This window comes from Lepidochelys olivacea (assembly GCF_965140295.1).
Source record: "Lepidochelys olivacea isolate rLepOli2 genome assembly, chromosome: 20".
Lineage (NCBI taxonomy): Eukaryota > Metazoa > Chordata > Testudines > Cheloniidae > Lepidochelys > Lepidochelys olivacea.
In genome coordinates, this window is record NC_140430.1 from 5,235,836 (window position 1) to 5,256,044 (window position 20,209).

At 50.7% G+C, this 20,209-nt stretch overlaps 1 protein-coding gene across 2 annotated transcripts; it reads left to right on the forward strand.

Moving 5' to 3' along the window:
• Positions 1–10,122: 10,122 nt before the first annotated feature.
• Positions 10,123–14,590, forward strand: LOC311510741 (uncharacterized protein). 2 transcript variants are annotated; one of them, XM_084610697.1, is made up of 3 exons: positions 10,123–10,431; positions 12,569–12,683; positions 13,915–14,590. In XM_084610697.1, exons 1-3 carry the CDS (start codon positions 10,414–10,416, stop codon positions 14,586–14,588), a joined length of 807 nt encoding a protein of 268 aa, XP_084466823.1. In that variant the 5' UTR covers positions 10,123–10,413; the 3' UTR covers positions 14,589–14,590. The 2 variants fall into 2 exon arrangements, with proteins under 2 accessions (XP_084466823.1, XP_084466824.1); XM_084610698.1 differs by lacking the exon at positions 10,123–10,431 and adding an exon at positions 11,252–11,410.
• The last annotated feature ends 5,619 nt before the right edge of the window (positions 14,591–20,209 follow it).

A 20,209-nucleotide genomic window follows, 5' to 3' on the forward strand; every position in this document is an offset into this window, starting at 1 on the left:
AACTCAGATAAAATGTAACAATACCCCCTATACTTGGGTCACCAGACGAGCTTGAATCCAGCACCTCCAGATATAAAAGCCTGAGCTTTTATCATCTGAGTTAAAGAACTAATTCCTTAGCTGAGGCCAATAGCAGATTTTCATCTTTTACAGAAGTGACAAAAACACATAGGTTAATAGTTTCTCAAGTTATTTTGGACCCCCAAAAGGGGCCTGATTTTCAGAGGGCAGGAACTCAGCACTTTCTAAAAATTAGCCCCTTTTAAGGTGTTTCAAGTTGGGCAACTGAGGAACCCCAAATCACTAGTTGCTTTTGAAAATCCTGACCATGCTACGCTCACGTGATACAACTGCAAATCCACTCATTGCCGATGCTAGCTGAAGTGCCTTAGCAGTGGCATCTGCACAGCTGTTTCCATCGTGTTGTTTCATTCAGGGTCGACACTAATATTTAAACATTATTTCTGTACGAGGGGGCTCTCTGGTGGTGGCCTGGGGAGCTCAAGGACTTCCTCTGATATTGTGCCTAACTGAGGAGATCAGGGAAACTGTAAGATGTTTGGTTCAGAGATCTTTTTATTCTGTGTTTGTACAGCGCCTAGCACAATGGCCTTTTGGTCTATGACTGGGGCTCCCAAGTGGTACCACAATACAACTAATTAATACTAAAACTGCCTGATGTGTTGTCACAGATCCACTGGCCCTGTGCTATTCTTAAAGTGTCCCATAGAGCAACCTGTTCAATATGCCAGACTCCCCAGGGGTCCCACTCTTCCTTAAGTGTCGGCCATGCCGCCCCAATGCTTCTGAGATGTGCCCCTGGGTTCCAGCACTCCTGTTTCATCCCAGGAGCTCTGGCCAGCGAGCCAGACTCCTACTCAGAGACTTTTCCACTCTTCAGAGACCAAAGCACCTCAGCAAGTATTTACAGTGACACCAGGCAGCCTTTTCAAAACAGAGTAGGGTTTATTAGTCACCTGGAACCCAGCACCAGGAAGTCTTTAGGTTAGCACAGAGAAGCAAAGGTGAAGACATAGTCCGTGCTGGCCAAGCCAGGGCTTGCTTGACTCATGCTGCTGAAGAGAACATCCTAGTTTCCTCTTTCTATCTCTGTCCTTTGGTCTGTCAATCCCAGGTGGGCCCCGGTGTCTCTCCAGAGGCCAGCTTGTATCTAGGCTCCTGTCACCTCTCGGTCCGTTCCTTCCTCCTGCAGACCCATGCAGCGTTCGCATGTTCCATCTGCTGGAGTTTCCTTTTGTCAGGCATCAGTTGTTCAGTCCCTGGGTTCCCGTTGTCTTTCTGAGATCCTTCATTAATATGGGTCAGATTTAGCCATTTCTGACCCATTCAAGTCAGTGACAGTGATGTGACACAAACACCTCATGTCTCCTGTTCCGCCCCAAGAGCAGCTGCTTAGCTCTTTTGCACCCACTGGGTAGCAATCCATAGTGAAGTTACTGCCATCCATATCGTTCATGGAAATATTACAGAAAAATCCCATTTTGTCACATATGTCAGACTTGTTCGTCCTGCCATTGCTTATTACTATTAATTGTTTGTATTACAAGGGCTTAGAGGACCCAACCAACAGAATCGCCAACCTCAAGGATTCCGAAAATTATGAGTCAGGCCCCTATGAGATTTGCTTTAAAATAATGAAATTTTTAACAATAAATGGTGGGGTGGTGTTGTTGTTTTTTTGCTTCTTGTTTTTGATTCTTTAGGTTTCACGTTTTCAAGCTTGTCTCAGCAAATATGTGGGCTAGAAACTTACCGAGCAGAAAGTCTCACATAATCTCATGACTGCAAGAGCTGGGGCTTTAAAAAAAATCACAACACCAAGACCATGGTCTCATTGTGCCAGGCACTATACAAACACATAGAAACAATCCTTGCTCTGCCAAGCATATAATCTAAATAGACAAGTCAGACAGGAAGTGAAGTGGTTTGTCCAAGGTCACACAGCAGATCAGTGGCAGAACCAGGATTAAATGATGGTCTCTTGACTGCTATACTACCCACTAGATCACACTGCCTCTTTCCTGTGTCCTCCCTGTCCCCTCTACACACCCAGTTTGTCTCTTTTATCCACCTGTTGCATCTTGTCATCAATCTAGAGTCAGACCATGAGTAATCTGGGGCAGGGTCTTGTAATGTACAATCTTGTATGTACAGCACCTAGCACAACGGTTCCCCAAATCCTAATTGGGACCCTAGGCGCTACCATAATATATAAAAGAAATAATAACTAGTGTGGGGCTGGAGTGGCTTCCCAGCAGCCCTGTTGGTAGCCGTATCTGTGACGGTGGCCATGGAGCTCCTGTGGGCAGCTGAAGTTAGTGGCTGGGCAACCAGCCTTGACTTAGCCACTGGCTCCTTGATCAGCCAGTGGTGCTGCCTGCATCCTCCGCAAACAGACTAGCAAGCACAGCAGCAGGACACGTGTCCCTGATATTGAAATTTGTATTCAATGGGCAGAAATCTGATCTTTTTTTCCAGGTTTAACCAGACAAATAAAGCCCCTGGCCTGCAGTGCTCCACCCTAATTGCTCTATTGTTCAGGATTTTTCCTTCCTAGCTAGGAAACGAAAGGGTTACAACCATAGAGCACCCAAATCATCTGGCTCTTAGTGGAGATGAGGAAACACAGGGAGGGGGAGATTTAACAAAGACCTTCCTGGTCTCAGCCTCTCCCTGACTCCAAGTGGCTGAGCCTTGTTGCTGGGACAGCTCTCAGCTCCTTCTGCCTACAATGGCTGGATCCCCTTCTCCACTGATGACCCCAAAAGGGGAGTAACTTGTCCTCATCCCACAGCAGGAGCGGTGAGTTAGGAGGAGAGCACGGTCTAGGGAAGGGGACAGAAAGGCGGTCCTTCCCCTGGAAAAAGCAAACAAGGGAGGCAAAAAACTCATTGCCTGAGCTAAGTGGGGCGGAAAGGAGCATAGGAATCGAAATCTGAGCCAGGCACCTCTTACTGAGGCGAGCTAAGAGGCAAGGACCCAAGAGGCAAGGACCTGGAGGTGGCTGTCACTCTTTTCCGAGTCATGTCCCGTAGCGTGCTGTCTGTCTTTAAGAATAATCCCCGGCTCTCCTATTGCGCGTTCCATCAGTAGATCTCAAAGCATTTTACAGAGGAGATCAATACCCTGATTCCCATTTTACCCTTGGGGAAATGGAGGCACGGAGCAGCGAAGTGACTTGCCCCAGGTCACCCCAGGTCTCCCAAGGCCTAGTCCAGTGTGGTGTCCGCTAGCCCACCCAGGTTCACATAACTGAACGTGGTCCACTCTCGAGAAAATCAAAAGCAGTTTGAAACCACAGCTGCCCTTGTGCTGCAGTGACGATGTACAACATTCCTCTGAGGAGGGGCAGAATCTAGTGAGAGGTTGGGCGGTCTAGTGGATAGCATCAGAAGGGTAGCCGTGTTGCTCTGGATCTGTAAAAACAGCAAAGAGTCCTGTGGCGCCTTATAGACTAACAGATAGTGGATAGTGTAAGTTAGAGGGGCCTCAGGACTATTCTAACTTACTTCATGAACCGGGCTGGCTTCAGATCATAGCAGAGCTTAGGTGGAACTGAGAATTGGGCACTTCGGACAGGGATAAATAACTACACAAGGTGCCAGGCAAAGGAGGACTGGACTGTGCCCCATCTGTCCTGGCTTTCCATTTAAAAAGAGCAGGAAACATAGGGCCAGACCTCGTCGCTGGTGTAAATAAAGTACAGTACAGTAGTTCCGTTGACTTCAGGGCGAGAATTGTATTAATTTGCAAGCACCCTGGATTATTTTATTTCCTATTCCCACACCCCCTTACTTGGAAGCTCTGGGGTGAAAACTGGGCCCCATTTTAATCATTGGGCGGTGTGGGGGTTGCCATTGACCCTGCTCTTTCTGCCGATTTATACAGGGGCATGTTTTAATTTCCAAGAGACATCCCCAAATAGTTTCTCATCCATTCAAATTACATCCCTCCCAACTGGCCAAAAACTAGTGTGGTCTTAAAATACTGGAACATTCTTTGTACCAGCTAGTAATGATTATTTATTTGTATTATCGTAGTGCCTAGGGACCCCGTCATGGACAAGAACCTCATGGTGCCAGGACCTGTACAAACACAGAAGACAGTCCCTGCCCCAATAAAGTGTGATAGTCCCTGTTTTATTGCCTGGGATCAGGAGCATTTCTCACTTTTGAACCCAGATGTGAGGTGCTGGATGGCTGAGTCATAGAATATCAGGGTTGGAAGGGACCTCAGGAGGTCCTCTAGTCCAACCCCCTGCTCAAAGCAGGACCAATCCCCATTTTTTGGCCCAGATCCCTAAATGGCCCCCTCAAGGATTGAGCTCACAACCCTGCGTTTAGCAGGCCAATGCTCAAACCACTGAGCTATCGTGCTCCCCAGGTTTCGAGGAGCTCCCCAGAGACAACTGTGCAGGTAAGGAATAAGTGACCTCCTTATCAACGAGCAAAGCAAAAATGTAGAATTCCAACCAAGTGGTTGTGAGCCCTTGGATTCCTGTCTCATCGTGTCCAGTATTGTGTCCAGTATTATCCAATCAGCAGTTGCCAGATCTTTAGAGGAAAGATCATGCCCAGTTTCCAACCAGGACTGACTTTTTGCAAGTGGGGGGACACCCACCCTCCACCCACCAGCAATCCTTCATCTGAGGTCCAAATGTACTGCTGTCCTGTACCCTGTGTCATCATGTACACCAAAGCAAAGTGGGTATAAATTAGTACCAAATTGGAATGGTAGTGGTTTACACCCACGTCACACTCCCCCTACACTGGTGCAAATGATCACTCAAGGTGCAGGGCTGCAGAGACTAGGACCTCATTCCCATATACTGATGCCCTGAAGTGGGCATAAACAACTCCCTGAGAATACCCTCTGTGCAGGGGTCCTTGCTAGTGCATGCAGAGCTGGTGTAAGGGCTCTGCATCAGCCCTGATTGTAGGGAGTATGTCGGAGGTGTGGCCAGAATGTACTATGCTATGAGTAGCCTCGCTTCTCAAGGCCCACAAGGGGTAATGGGAAGCAGAGTGTAAATTAGAGCAGCCCCAAGGCTGCTCTAACTTACACCAGAGTGTGGCCAGGACCTGAATACAGGATGTACAGAGGTGACTTTGTTACCTTTGCCCTGCCATAGCACAGGAATAGACTAACTGAGAACTGGGTGCCCAGTGTGTTTAGATGGGATGCAAATCAAAGATTGCTCCACCTTGCTCTTCGGGGGGTGGGGGGGTTCGGCTCCAGAGCTGCAGTATCAAAGGGTTTGTTTCCCAGCTTAAAACGCCTGTCTCTCACGCACAGGGAGTGACTCGTGCCTGGACACTCTTTCTGTTCCAGCAGATGTTGAGGTCAGTAATGGCAACAAGGACGTAGATCATCATCCAGGAGGCCCTGAGGAGGCAGAACCGCTTAGTGTATTGGGCAGAAGGTCCAAAGAGTATGTTGCCCAGCATTCTTGCCAAGGGGAAGCCTGCGAGGACCAACACAGTTCGGAAAGGAATCAAACAAGCCATCCAGAGAAGAGGCAAGGGAAATCTGATCTGTCTGAAAGGGAATATAAAGACCTCCTCGCCCACACTCCTTGCCACAAAAAAGAGAAGGCCTACAAATGTCTGCAGTGTGGGAAAAGCTTCTACCAGAGCACGGCCCTCATTCGACACCAGTTAATCCACTCAGAAGACCAACCCTACAAGTGTCCTGACTGCGGGAAGACCTTCACGCAGAGCTCACACCTGGTGTACCACCAGGGGACCCACACAGGAGAGCGACCCTACCGATGCGGAGAGAACTTCAACCAGAGCTCGCATTTGGGGTACCACCAGAAAACCCACTCCAGGGAGCAACCCTATGAATGTGAGGAGTGCGGGAAGGGCTTCTACCAGAGCTCGCACTTCGTTTACCACCAGCGCAGCCACTGGGGAGAGCGACCCTACTGGTGTTGGGATTGCGGTAAGAGCTTCTGCCTGAGCTCCAACCTTCTCACCCACCAGAGGATCCACACTGGAGAGCGATCCTATCAATGCCGGGAGTGTGGGAAGGGCTTCTACCAGAGCTCTCACTTCGTGTACCACCAGGGGACCCACACGGGCGAGTGGCCCTACAAATGCCCCGGGTGTGGGAGGAGCTTCAGCCTGAGCTCCAACCTTCTGAAGCATCAGAAGATCCATGTGGGAGACAGACCCTACAAATGCAGCCAGTGTGGGAAGAGCTTTGGTCTGAACTCGAACCTGATCAAGCATCAGAGGGTCCACACAGGAGAGAAACTTCATCTCTGCGCCGACTGCGGGAGGAGCTTCTGGTGGTGCTCCGCGCTCATCCAGCACCAGAGGACCCACACGGGGGAGCGGCCCTACAAGTGCACCCAGTGTGGAAAGTGCTTTAGTCAGAGCTCCAACCTGATCCAGAATCGACGGATCCATGTGGATGAGGGACCCGATTCCCCTCCTTAATGTAGCATTCCCAGACTGGATCAGCCCCAGGGTCGATCTAGCCCAGTGCCCTGTCTCTGACAGTAGCCAGCACTGAGAGCCCCACAGCAGGCAGATGTGGGATAATCTGCCCTCCCATTAAGGGGATGTTGGCCGTAGAATTTGGACATCCAGTGGGAGGCTTTCAAAAGCATCTGAGAATCTGTGGAACTTGTGCTTCTAAATCTCTTAGGTGCTTCTGAAAATCTCCTCCTGACCATATATTTTAGAGACATTTTTGTCTTCTGCTTTCTTGTCTTCTGCTCCTATAGAGAAGCTAAACTGGGGCGGGGGGCGGGGGGGGTTAGGATTGGGATCAGCCCATAAGGCAGCCCAAGAAACCAAGGGCAGTACAGGAGTGAATCCAGCTCCTTTCTCTCTGTTATGAGGTGAGTTACTGCAGCAGCAGCCAGATGGGTGGAGATCAGCAGTGATTTCTGGGACGACTAAACCTGAAAGCAGAACCACCAGGGTGGCAGGGTGGGCAGCCAGACTGGTATATCATTTAATAAAGAGGCAACAGCAGAAAGAGCTGAAACATGGCTGGGTCCAGGCTTCAGGAACAGCAGGCACTGGTCTCTTACAGACCTGGGCATATGGCCTGTAAGTGCCCGAAAGGACAAAAAAACAGAGCAATCTTGACATAAACTGGGCAGTCACATTTAAGATTGCCACCAGACTGTGGGTAAAGTTCTAGTGGACCAGGGAAAAGAGGAAAAAGCAATCCCCCTTGTTCTCAGCTGAATGGAGCACGGCGGACATGCAGAGCAGATGAAGCAAACAGGATGGTTTTGAGGTGGCACATGACAAGGATATTTGGGGCCAGATTTTCAGTGTGTTGGGTGCACGCTGGGTCTTTTACTCATTTTCAAATTTGGCCCATCGCGGTTTGAAAAACCTGGTCCTTAGTTGAGTGCTTCAATGGGTGCTGAGCTCTTTTGAAAATCTGACCCTGTGTTGATCAGCATTGGGGTGGGGTGGGGATGGGTGGTCTGAAGAGGTCTTGAAATGTTTCTGAATTGTTTTCTCCGGAGCTGAGTGCTTGAAGGAAAGGCAGGCCATAGGCTCCCTGATTTGGTGTAATGATGATGCCCAGGCATGGCACGAAGTGGGTATTCACCCACGAAAGCTTATGCTCCAATACGTCTGTTAGTCTATAAGGTGCCACTGGACTCTTTGCCGCTTTTACAGATCCAGACTAACACGGCTACCCCTCTGATACTTGAGAGTAAAGTGTGATCCGGGGCCCTAAGCATTGTGTTGTTTTGCCCTGCAGACACTTTCCAAGTGTATTGGGAGGGGAAAAGTAGAGGGTAGGAACACGGAAATGGCCAGACTAGCTCAGACCTGAGGTTCATCTGATCCAGTATCCCATCTCCACCAGTGGCCAGCAGCAGCTACTTCAGAGGAAGGTGTAAGAACCCCACAGTAGCAGATGTTGGATTATCTGGCCCCACATTAGGTCTCTAATAGAGAGCTGTTATAAGTCCTGAAGCATGAGATTTAATAGTTCTGCTCATGGCAGCAGTCACTGTTCTAACTCTGGATTTTTTCTGTTATCCTTGTAAACGTCCACACCCTTTTTGAAGGACTCATTGGAATTTTAGAGTGAATTCACCGCTTGTGCCCAATGTCATGTTACTTGGATCAATCACTAGGCACCCTCACATTATCCTCATCAGATCCAAAAGGGGGGAACAGCACTGAAACCAAAGAGGAGGATCTGCTATAGGCTCATAGCTTTGTGACGTTACAGAAAGACTTGGGTTTGGGGGTCTTGCGTTCTTGCTTATCGGATAAACAACCCTATCACTTTTTCAATGTTGCACTTGTCATCGTCTTTATTTCCTGGGTCTCGGGTGGTCCTGTTATAAAGGGCAAAGGCCGAGATTTTTCCAAGATGCCTAAGGAAGATCCCACTCACAGTCAATAGGACTTTCTTGGTTTAGGTCTTGTCTTTCAAAATTGTGGGAGCTGAGCTCTATGGTCTGTGATATACAGGAGGTCAGATTGATCATCACAATGGTCCCTTCTGGCCTCGGAATCTATGAAAATAATACTCTAGTCTCTAAAGTGCCACAGGACTCGTTGTTTTAGCTCTTACATAGTGCTTTTCAGCCATAGATCTCACAGCACTTTACAAAGGATGGCAGTATCATTATCCCCATTTTACAGATGGAGACACTGAGGCACAGAAAAGTGACCCAACTTGCCCTAGGCCACTGGTAGAGCTAGGATGAGAACTCATGTCTCCTAAGGCCTAGTCCAGGGCACTAGCCACTATGCCACACTGCCTCTCAAAGCTTATATGACTATAGATAAAGTGGCAACCCCCCCACCCCAGTGCAGCTGCAGCTATACCTGTATATTTGTGCCATATAAAGTATAGCTTATTCCCCTCAGGACCAGCTCTTGAGGGACAACATGATCCTCCCAGTAGAGGACTGGACCCCAAATTTTCCTCTTACTTACACGAGTAGAAATCAGACTTTTCTGGTTTTCCAGTTTTCCCCCAAATCAATAGGATTCTGTGCCCTGATGCCTAGAACATTCCCTGAGATTCTGAACTAGATGGGATGTGGCATTCAAAAGTTCTCACATGACCAATGGAAAGACAAATAGGGAAATGCCACTGAGTTGTGTACAGAGCTTCCCTTTGTTTGACCAAAAAACCTGCAAATCCTTAAAATGCCCCTCTCCTGTGATGCCTGCAGAACACTAGACAAAGGCTAGACAGCTGGTGTGGGGACCACATTAAACCCAGTCTTGCGAACCCCAAATATGGGGGGCGGGGGGGAAACACTAATGAAACAGGCCTCCCAAACTCATGAGATTGGCTAAAAAATCCTGGGATTAAAAAAATTTGGGGTTATTTTAGAACTTTTAGGGGTCACGTTTTTCAGTTTTTCTCTACTACTGCGAAGACTAGAAACAAACTTAATTTTTTTTTAAATGCAAACTTAGATTCACACCGAACCCCATGACTCCAAGAGCTGGGGCTTTAAGAAATACCAACTGTTGGATGAGTCTCTGCACACTGCCCTGTTACCCTAATGGTCTTCTCCCCGCGCCAACGTTGGCCCCGGCTTTGCCCCCGCCTACTTGCTGGTGTAAGCTGCTGCATAAGGGTGCAGTAACCTACTCCTCTTCAGAGCATGGGAAAGCCGCTGCATAGAACCAGGGGAGCTGAGCACCTTGGAAACCTGGCTCTTATGTGTTGGGGTATGGAAGGGTTAAGGGTTAAGTAAAGACCTGGGTAAAGATCATGGTAACAGGGAGTGAGGCACAGGTCAGCACTATTTCTTGGCTTGATAAAGTTGCCGTCCTTTTCCCTTCCCTTCTGCGTGGTAAGGATAGATAAGAGTTGCAGCTGCATAAAGAATGCGGTTGTCTGAAGGATCCCCCTTGAGTAAAGAAGTGTTATCTCCCCCTTCCTTCCTTTCCCAGCTACAAAAACGAGCTTGGGGGTCATGGCCCCTTCCTCCTTCCCCTGTGAACTACTGATTAAGGGAACTTGTGGCTACAATTACTGCAAAGAAATGTACCTTAACGGTAAAAATGTCTGTACACTATGCTTAATACTGTAAGCAGTAAACAGGGGCGGGTATAATTCTATTCAGTATCTAGCTATTAATATTCATTAGATGGGCATTCATATTACTGAATAAGGGTTTTGGAAGGGTGTTGTAGTAAATGTGGGTATTTACATATTAACTTAGATGAAAGAGTGTGACATGACGAACTCGGGGCTTACTCGACGACTGGGTCGAGGGGAAGGAGTTTACCGTGAGAAAGAAGTCCCTTTACTCAATCCCCCCGGGGCCTCCTGCTCCTTCTTTCCATCTCTAACATGATGGTCTTCCAGGCATGGCGTAGCAGTAGAGAAACAAGACAGCCCAGACTTTCTGCCAGGATTCAGAAGAGAAGATGAATGAGAACCAGTCACAAGGTAGGGCAGGGGTGGCCAGCCTGGGGCTCCCGAGCCACATGCAGCTTTTCAGAGGTTAACATGCGGCTCCTTGTCTAGGCCCTGACTCCGGGGCTGGAGCTGCAGGCGCCAGTTCCAGGGTGCCAGGGGGTGCTCACTGCTCAACTCAGGCCTTGCCCCGACTCCACCCCTTCCTGCCCCTTCCCCTGAGCCTGCTCCTGCACCCCTGGAAACAGCAGATCGGGAGGTGCGGGGAGTCCGGGAGGGAAGGGGAGGCACTGATCAGCAGGGCTGGGAGGTGCTGGGAGTGGGGGGAACTGATGGGGGGCTGCTGACGTGTTTCTTTGGCAAGGTACACTGGTAAATTCTGGCTCCTTCTCAGGCTCAGGCGGGCCACCCCCGAGGTAGGGCATTAGAGTGGGCCAAATCATCTGTTGGTGTAAATCAGCTGCAGCTCCGCTGAAGTTAATGGAGCGATGGGTGATTTACACCCGCGGGGGGGGGGGATCTGGCCCCACGGATTTCAGCGCCTCTGGCGGCTGATTTACAGCCGCTGAGGCTCTGGCCCCATCCATTTCAACGGCGCTATGGCAGATTTACACCCGTGGGGGATCTGGCCCCATGGAATTCAGCAGCGCTAGTGGCCGATTTACACCCGCCGGGGCTCTGGCCCCGCGGATTTCAGCAGCGCCCCTTGGTACAGCGCCGTGCGCCGGGGGCTGAAGCGCGCTGTTACCGCGGGCCACGCTCCCCCCGCCCCGGGCGCAGCCCCCTGAGCCTCGGCGGGTCCCCGGGCTGCGCGAAGGCTTCCGACCATAGAGCTGCCGCCTCCGCCCGTCGCTGGAGCTCACAGGCCGGGGGGAGCGAATAGAGCAGGGACCTTCCTGTTCCCAGCCTCCTCCGGCTCGCGGCAGCCCGCAGCCCCCGGGTAGCCTCCTCCCGCAGCCCCCGCGCGACGGGAGAGCGCCCCGGAGCCGAGACCCAGGGCCCGTCCGCTGGGGTGAGCCGGGCTGCGGGGCCGGGGCCGGGGCGGCGCAGGGAGAGGCTGACCCGGGGGAAGGGGAAGCGCCAGCCGGGGAGGCGAGAAATTGCTGCCCCTGGGGAGCAGGCGGGGATCGGGAGCCTGGCGGGCGGGGAACAGGGCCCAGGTGGCTGCGGCCCCCCCAGCCACTTGCAAGGGGGGGCAGGCGGCACGGCCTAAGGGGCCAGCAGGCTACCGAGGGGCTTGCGACGCGCCCGTCCCTGGGACTCCAGTGCCCCGTGCCAGGGTGGGGGCACTCAGAGTGCGCCCTTTTTTGGCTAGTGGTTAGATGCCTTGTAGTGCAACCGTGGATTAACCGGGGTGCTGGGGAGCAGGGGCTGGGATCCTGGATCGGGGGGGGGGGGTGATGCGGGGGAGCAGAGGGAGGGATCGGGGGGGGGGTCCTAGGTGGGGTGGGTGATGCGGGGCAGCAGAGGGAGGGATCTGGGGTTGCGGCAGGGGAGCAGAGGGCGGGATCCAGGATCGCTGCAGGGGAGCAGGGGCTGGGATCCAGGATCTGGGGTTTGTTGCTTGTGAATCTTAATTTAGTTCTCTCCCATGGTATTATTCTGATTACTTTATATTACACTATCACCTTGGGGCTCCAGCCAAGATCAGGGCCCCATCATGCCAGGGGCAGCGCAGATGCAGAGCAAGAGAGAGTCCTTGCCCTGAAAAGCTCACGTGCTAAAGACAAAGTTGGGAGGGGAAACTGAGGTGCAGGGCAGTTACTTGCCCAAGTCACCCAGCAAGCTCATGGCAGGGCCAGGAATAGGTCGCCCCTGTCCCAGTGCAGTACCATAGCCCGAGACCACGATGAATGGACTGTGCTGGCTTTCTGCCCCAGAATAGATCTGATCTTTATGATTATTAGAAAGAGCAAGAGGCTTACTTCAGGGCTGGTTCTGAGCCAGCCAAGTCCCCTTGTGCGTGGAGGTCCTTCCCGTGAGCATGCCACCCTCTGTGTTTCAAATATCCTAGGATCTGAAGAATTTCCCTGCGCTGTATCCCATCTGCTGGGATTCCCCATCCTTAGAAGGGATGGGGAGGACACACATTGTAACAAAGCCTCAGTGACTAGTTATCGAACCCAGATGTCACCTGCCTGTTTGCCTTGTGTCTTTCCTTTGGGCTCAGGATTTCCCGGTTCCCGAGCCTCACGTGATATCCTGGATGGAACAAGAGGGAGAGCCACGTGTCCGGGATTCCCAGGACTTGGGGGAAGCGGAGCTCCTAGGAGGCACCTGTGCAGGTGAGGGAGATGTCGAAGCAGCCCCTGGACATCAGCCTGCAAGGGAAAGAGAGGAAATCCCAACACAGCTGTTGCAAGCGATAAGAGGGGGCTTTGTCTCCTCCTAGTGGCTGCAACATGTATTGCAGTATGCCTCTGAGCTAATGGGCCTGATTCTTTAAAGCAGGCTGTAGGGGCTTATGTTTTAAGATCCAGTGTGGCCTAGTGGATGGAGCAGTTGTCTGGACTTGAGAAGGCCTAGCTTCTATTCCTGGCTCTGCTACTGACGTGCTGGGTGACCCTGGGCAAGTCACTGTTCCTCAGTTTCTCCAGCTGTAAAAGGGATACCAATGCTGACCCACTTTGTAAAGCGCCTTGAGGGAACAAGTGCTATATACGAGTTAGGGATTCTCCGGCAGCTCCAGTTCAGTGTCTTCCAACAAGCTCCTTCTCGTCTAGTTCAATACTACGGGCAACACTTCTCTCCCCAGGGCAGGTGTCAATTCTAAGCTTTTCACCCATCCTCGTTGACTTCCAATTCTATCCCCCCTCTGCACGCATCTGACCTGGAGGTGGTCCTAGCAACCAAGTCCAGGGGGAACTGGCTCCTGCTGGATATTTACGACAGTCGCTCTCCAGTTTATTGCTTGTATTGATTCCCCCAAGCAAGCTGAGGGCCCCCTGGGTGATAGGTGGTGTACAAATACATTTTAAGAGCGAGGCTGGCTGTGGTAGTGACATGCCATAACACAGCCTATCACCACAACACAGCCTGAAGCAGGCATCCTTCCAGGCAGAGCAGGGCTGTCCTCCCCAGCGTACATGTGGGAACAGAGAGCCCGAGGACTTGTCCATGGTCCTACGGGTAGCGGAGGAGGAAGTTGTACTGAGGTTTCTTGGGTGCTAGTCAAATGCGCTAACCACTGGGCCACCTCCCTTTTCCAGCACCCCCCTCCCTTGAAGAGTTTATAATGGCCCCTAGCCTCCTGGGCATTTAGGTGCCTAACTCTCACTGGCACCTAAATGGTATCCAGTGGGAGTTAGGCACCTAAATACGTGTTAGGATCTGGTCCTAATTAGACAAAAGGTGGGAGGAGAAACAGAAACACAGAGAGGGAAAGTGACCTGCCCAAGGCGGTGGCAGAGACACAAATAGAAGCCATGTCTCCAAGGGCCGGTCCAGCACTGCCCACTAGTCTGCACAGCCCTCTCTGCGTTTAGCTCGGGACTGGAATCTCTCTCTTCGTTCCAGCCGCCGGTGGAAGTGTGAGTGAGAACGAGGGAGAGACGCCCCAAGAGGGAGGCGCTGAGCCGCCGGGGCCCGTCTCTGAAAGCCTCAGGGAGGCTGTCTCGCAGAGCCCCGATCCAGAGAAGAGTCAGAGCCGGCCAGAAAGGCAGCGGAGAAAGACCCCGGGCAAGAGGCTGGTTAAATCCCCCACCCAGTGCGAGAAAGGCTTCCAGAAACTCAAGGACATCCTGGTGCTGCAGCGATCCCACTCCCGGCTGAGACCCACCATCTGCAGCGAGTGCGGCAAAGGCTTCAGCCGGAGCTCCGACCTCATCCGGCATCAGATCACCCACACTGGCGAAAAACCATACACCTGTGCCGACTGCGGCAAAGGCTTCAGCCAGAACTCCAACCTGGTGACCCACCAGCGCATCCACACCGGCGAGAAGCCCTACCAGTGCAGGGACTGCGAGAAACGCTTCAGCGAGAGCTCCGCCCTCATCCAGCACCAGCGCACCCACACCGGCGAGAAGCCCTACAAGTGTGGGGAGTGCGGGAAGCGCTTCAGCGTCAGCTCCAACCTCATCCGCCACCGCCGGACCCACACCGACGAGAAGCCCTACATATGCATCGAATGCGGCGAGAGCTTCCGCCACAAGTCGCAACTGAGACGGCACCAGAAGCTGCATGTGGCATAGAAGGCGGGGGGGGGGGGGCGAGGGGGATAGATCAGATACAGAACAGGTGGTTGGGTGAGGTGCGGGGGGGGTTGTGAGATGGGGGGTTCCTTGCAGGGAGGGGGGGTGGCATGGATGGCTTGCGGGAAGCTCTGTTGCTTAGGGACAGCTGGCGGTGGGATTAGATGGGAGACGGTTCCTATTTAGTTATGCTTTTTTTCTGGAGGCCTAGGGGAGTTGGGTGCATGACTCTCTCCCGTTATATTGTCAGAGAATTTTGAAAATGCCAAAGGGATTTAAGAGCTTACGTCTGATTGAACGACAGTGGGGCTTGTGGCTCTTTAAGCCCTATCAACTTTGCTCCTAAATCCCTCAGGTGACCTTGAAAATCGCACCTTGGAGGGGTGCTTAACTCCCTTTGGCGCCTTTGAAAAATCTAAGCCTCAGTTTCCCCGGAGAGACTCCCCACCCAGGGGCTGTCACTGCCTTATTGGTGAAACTGGGCAATGCCGAGCCGTCCCGAGAATGAGATCAACGAGGCGGCGCAGGCTGCACCAACAAAGCAGCAGTGAGAGGGCTTCGGGAGCCCACGGCAGTGGCGAACGGCAGACCCGAAGGAGGGGTGGGTACGCTGGCGTTGCAAAGAACCCCAGGATGCTGGGATCCATGATGGAGATTCCTAGCATCCGCCCAAAGGTGGAGATTCAATGTAAGACGAGAGAGTCAACCACCAGGCCAAAGTCAGAGCCATGGCTGGATCAGGAGCACATGGGTGTCTATGTAGCATATTGAGCAGCTGAGCATATTTAGATACTCTCTAGCATTAGCAACGCGTAGCACTGGGCCCTGGCACATGCTCAACTGTGTTTTAAGTCCTGCTGAAGTGAGAGAGAAGCCGGAGTCCCAGCCTCCTATCAATTTAGTTTAACAGCCCTGATTCAGGCACGCACGGACTATTGTCACATCTCCTCTCTCTCAAGGTGCATGTAACGGCTCCGTTCCCATGCCAGCCTGCTCAAATGGTCCATGCACTGTCCCAAAACTTCACTGAGCAGCGGGAGGCTGATGAGCATGGCTCTGAAGGAACAGCAGAGCATGGTTTGCAAGAGAAAAGAACGTATTTTGAGGGAGGCCTTTTAAACAAGATCTGAAATCCATGGAAGAAAGATGGTTTTTGGTTTTTTTTTTAGGAAAGACAAATCTTTGTGTAAGGCAAATGCTCTTGGAGTGGTATCCAAAGAAGTTCTCAAGACCCACCTAGTGAAGAGAAACCTTCAAAGGTTCTCTCCTCTCCTGGAGCCATTCCAAAGAATGGAAGGAGTAGCTGTGGCCTGAAAAGAGCTGGAGATTGAGGTTGTGAATATGGCTTGGAGAAGGGATAGAGATCTTTCTTGAGCAGAGCTGAAGGTCGAGGTGAACATAGAGAGGAAGCTGATGGAGAACGACGGGGACAGCATAAGCCAAGAGCAATCACCATTGTATAGTGCAGTGTTTCCAAAACATGTAAAAGCTGAGCCCCCACATTAGCCAAATGAAATCAGTTGTGCCCATCCCCCCCACTGTGTATTGTTAAAAGCTGTACCCAAGATGAGCGATGGATTGTTGATTTTCATCATCTGACCCAGCCTTGCCTCACATACTTCAGTGAGCATTGAAATAGCTCACAACACTGGCATTTAAAGCATTGTCATTGGCCTCTGAGCTAGTGCCCCATTGAAATGAACTGGGCGAGGAGCTTTTGTTTCAGGCTCTCTGCAAACTCAGGTACGTGTTGCTGTTGCATCAGCTTCCAAGGTTTTCTTCCCAACTATAACAGCTAAAGACCAGGTGAAAGCTGAGAATCTGGAGAAGAGTTACAAGGTCCGCCCCCCTTTCCTCAGGCTAATTCTTCACATGCTCCATTTGGGGGGGACACCTCACACATTGGGAAACACTGATAGGCTGGATTCTCTATAGAGGTAAAATCCAGGCTGAAAAGGAAGGTAGATGGACATGTGAATGAGGTGAAAATGCAGCTTACCCAAGATGGAAGAAGAAGCTCATAAACCTGCATATGGTTGTCTCCACCGCACCTCTGTTCAGGTGAATGGTGATGATCTTCAGCTCAGTAACGACCTGCCATCATTAGAGCAGAAAAGTAGGTCCACCTGCTGAGATGAGGCTGAAGGAGATGGAATGGAGGATTAGCCGATGGAGCAAGGTTGCAAGTGGAGAGAGCAGGAGCTGATGCCAGGGATGAAGGGTCCTTGAACGTCACTTCAATCCAGTGGACGAAAAGTGGCAGAATCAGATCCCCCAGCTGCAGACAGAGGGTAGGGAGAGCAGTCTTGGAAGGCTGAGAAGCAAAGAGGAGCAAAGACCAAAATGTTAGCAAGACTCACCACAAGGAGGTGTAAAGGGAGCCGTAAGGAATCCTAGAAGATTGGGAAGGGAAGAGTAGCAGCAAAGTCACCGATTTGATGATGGACTTTGCAGAGCAGAAGGCTGGGAATTCATAGATTCAGATTTTAAAGCCAGAAGGGACCACCCTGAACCGCCTGTCTGACCTTCTGCATGATACAGGCCAGAGAATTTCCAAACAAATGAGGATCTGGGTGCAGGAACATGTGATGGCCACAACGAAACCAAAGTGGTCCAAATTATGGGACAAGTCAAGGAAGATCGCTTGGAATGCCGAGAGACCTGCTGTAAATATTTAAGCAAGGACAACTCCTTTGAAAAAGGGCTGGAACTAAAGAAAAATAACAATTTTTTCCCCTTTTTTTTTTTTTTTTTTTTTAAATAAAAGGTAGAGTCTTTTCATGAGATGAATGTTCTTAAGATGGTGTCTGGGAAATCTGGAGACCATCACAGTGAGTGAAGAGGAACCTTCAAAGGTTCTGGGATCTCACTGAGCTACTCAGGATAGCTACTCAATCTGAACTGGCTTAGATCCAAACTCAATGGCACCTATCAAAGCAAGAAGACATCCACAGGATCCAAGCACAAAATGGCAAGCAAGTTGAGAAGATCCTGGGGGATAAAATTAAAGGAGTTTCTTGGAGATTTAGACGAAGACACAGGTGGGGAAAAACCCCAACTCTAGGAAACCTATGAAACAAGACCGCATAAGTAGAGAATGGTGTGGTCCGTAAACATCAGCCTTTGATGACTACTGTCATGGCCACATGCTCTGGAGAAAACTGGAATTTGATCATGAAAACAACCACCAGAATCCAAGATTTTAACTGTCCAAAAACCCAACAAAACATCAATTGCGTCGTGAACCAAAGTTCAGAAACCGAGAGTCTAGCGGAAACTTTGGAGGATGGACAAAATCACTAGCAGAAGGGACTTGAGTTCCGATGGAAAGGGATACCGAGGCTGTATCGAGCTGGTACCTGTTTGGTGAAAGACCGAGATCTGGATCTTGAATGAGGGTATTCCCACATGCACATATGTATATCACTGTAATAGAGACAGGTTTCTTTTTAATGTCTGAGGCAAACTTAGCTTAGGTAACTATAAGATACAGTGTCAGTGTACATAGGATTTACTAGAGTAGCATGGTTAACGATATAGCTAGGGTAGAATAGGTTCCTAGGTAGATACAAAGTAACATGGGGATGAGAAGTTCTTCAGTGGAAACCCTGAACTCTGGAGGTTCAAATCCCGATCCAAACTATCCAAAGACTCATCTCCGGTTCAGAGTAGAGCCAGTTAGTTTAAGGCCGAGATGCTGAATGAGGTGCCCAATTCCTATTGATTCCAATGAGAATCAGGCACCTAACTCCCTTAAGCACCTACTGCCAATCCCAGCGTCTGATGAGGAGTGACTGCAGCAGAGGCCTGAACAGGTTTGGATTTGGTTTAAGCCAATTATGTACATGCCCTGCTTTGAGCTACATTACTCGCAAAACGTTGCATCCGGCCTATACTGATAGAAGTGTGTAACGGAGCATCCCAGGGTGCCAAGCTGCGGCTGCACATTCTGGGAATTTTTGCAATAGATTGTGGGATACCTGCTGAATCTCCTTCCTTAGAGGTTTTTAAGGTCAGGCTTGACAAAGCCCTGGCTGGGATGATTTAACTGGGAATTGGTCCTGCTTTGAGCAGGGGGTTGGACTAGATGACCTACTGGGGTCCCTTCCAACCCTGATATTCTATGATTCTATGATTCTATTCTATGCTGGTGGCTAATGCCATTGAGGGACATGGGGTCAAACTCCCATGATCCTTCCTTCCGTAACCCAGAATTAATCTGGTTCCCACTAACCATGCTCTGGGCAAAATTGAATTAAGAGTGTCCACGTGGGATTGCACCGCGTCAGTCACGTATAGGCAGCCAACCCCCACCCCCACTCCATATTCCTCTAATTTCAAGGGGATGTCTTGTGGAGGCCGGGTCTCCTTAGCAGGGGATGGAGCAGCAGAAGCCAGCCGGTTCGTTAATTAGAGGAAAACTAGGACAAGCGTAGTCGCATTTATATGCTAGTCACTTCTGCAGTGTCTCGGTGTCTCTTTTTCTTTTTAAATGAGCGGTAGGTTACTCGCATCAGTGGTCTTCGAGAGCAATCGGCCGGTCGCGGCTCGAGAAGGAGGCGCATTCCATTTCCATTACTCCCAGCCGGCAGCTGGGGTCAGTTTAAAACTCTCTTGTGGAGAGTTTGCTGCTGTTGCGAGCAGAGCAGTTGGCATGCCGGTCAGGAACATCCCTTGCACCATCCGGTGCCCGAGTCTTGCCCTAGAAGCCAGGATAAAAGTGCAGACAAACGGCTGCTTGTAGATGTTGAATAACTTGTAGGATTTCAGTTGAATAAACGAGAGGCGACAGTTTTTTTAATTAAAAACAAAACCAAACCTGTTCCATGGGATCTGGTTTCATTCTTGTCTTTGCCTTAAATTCGAGTATTGCCAACCGTGTGTGATCAAAAATATGAGCCCCCCCCCACCACCAAAGCATCAGATTGGCCTAAAAATCTTGAGATGTAAAAATAAAAGCACACTTACAATTTATTATTTAATTTGCTGTCTGGGCGTATGGGGTCCTGCTTTCCAGCTTTTCTCCACAACCACGAGGGCTAGACACTGACTTTTGAAAGGGAGCCTGAGCGTCATGACTCCTGGAGGTGGGGCTTCAAGGAAAGTAACAACACTTGTGAGACTAGGCGCCACTGAGCTCTCTTGGGATGAGATTTTGCAACAAGGCTGTGAGGATTTGGGGCCAAGTTCCCCTTCATTCTTATAGGAGTGGGGTCCCCAAACCGGTTCATATGACTTTGAAATCTCAGGCCTGGTCTACACTAGACAAGTCGGCATAACTATGTTCCTCTGTGTAGACAGCGCTAGGTCAATGGAGAGAATTCTCAGGGAGATGGATTACGTACGCCAGCGGGAGAACCCCTCCCATCAGAGGAGGTAGTGTCTACACTAAACTGCTACTAAGTGTAGCTTTTGCATTTTAAGTGTAGACAGGCCTTCGCTCTGACTCTGTGGATGGAAGCCAGGGCTGCAGCAGCACCCAAACACTCCCATCCACCAGATCATGAGAAGTTTGGGTTTTGCTTTCCCTGTTCCTCTGCATTATAGCTTCTGTGAGAGCCGCCACGCAGGGGACTGAACCAGGGACGCCAGCGCTAAAAGCTTGAGCCGCTCCAGCGTGA

Coding starts and splice junctions, on each gene's coding strand:
- LOC311510741 (XM_084610697.1), top strand. Junction 12,684..13,914: donor CCTAGGAGGCACCTGTGCAG/GTGAGGGAGATG, acceptor TCTTCGTTCCAG/CCGCCGGTGGAAGTGTGAGT.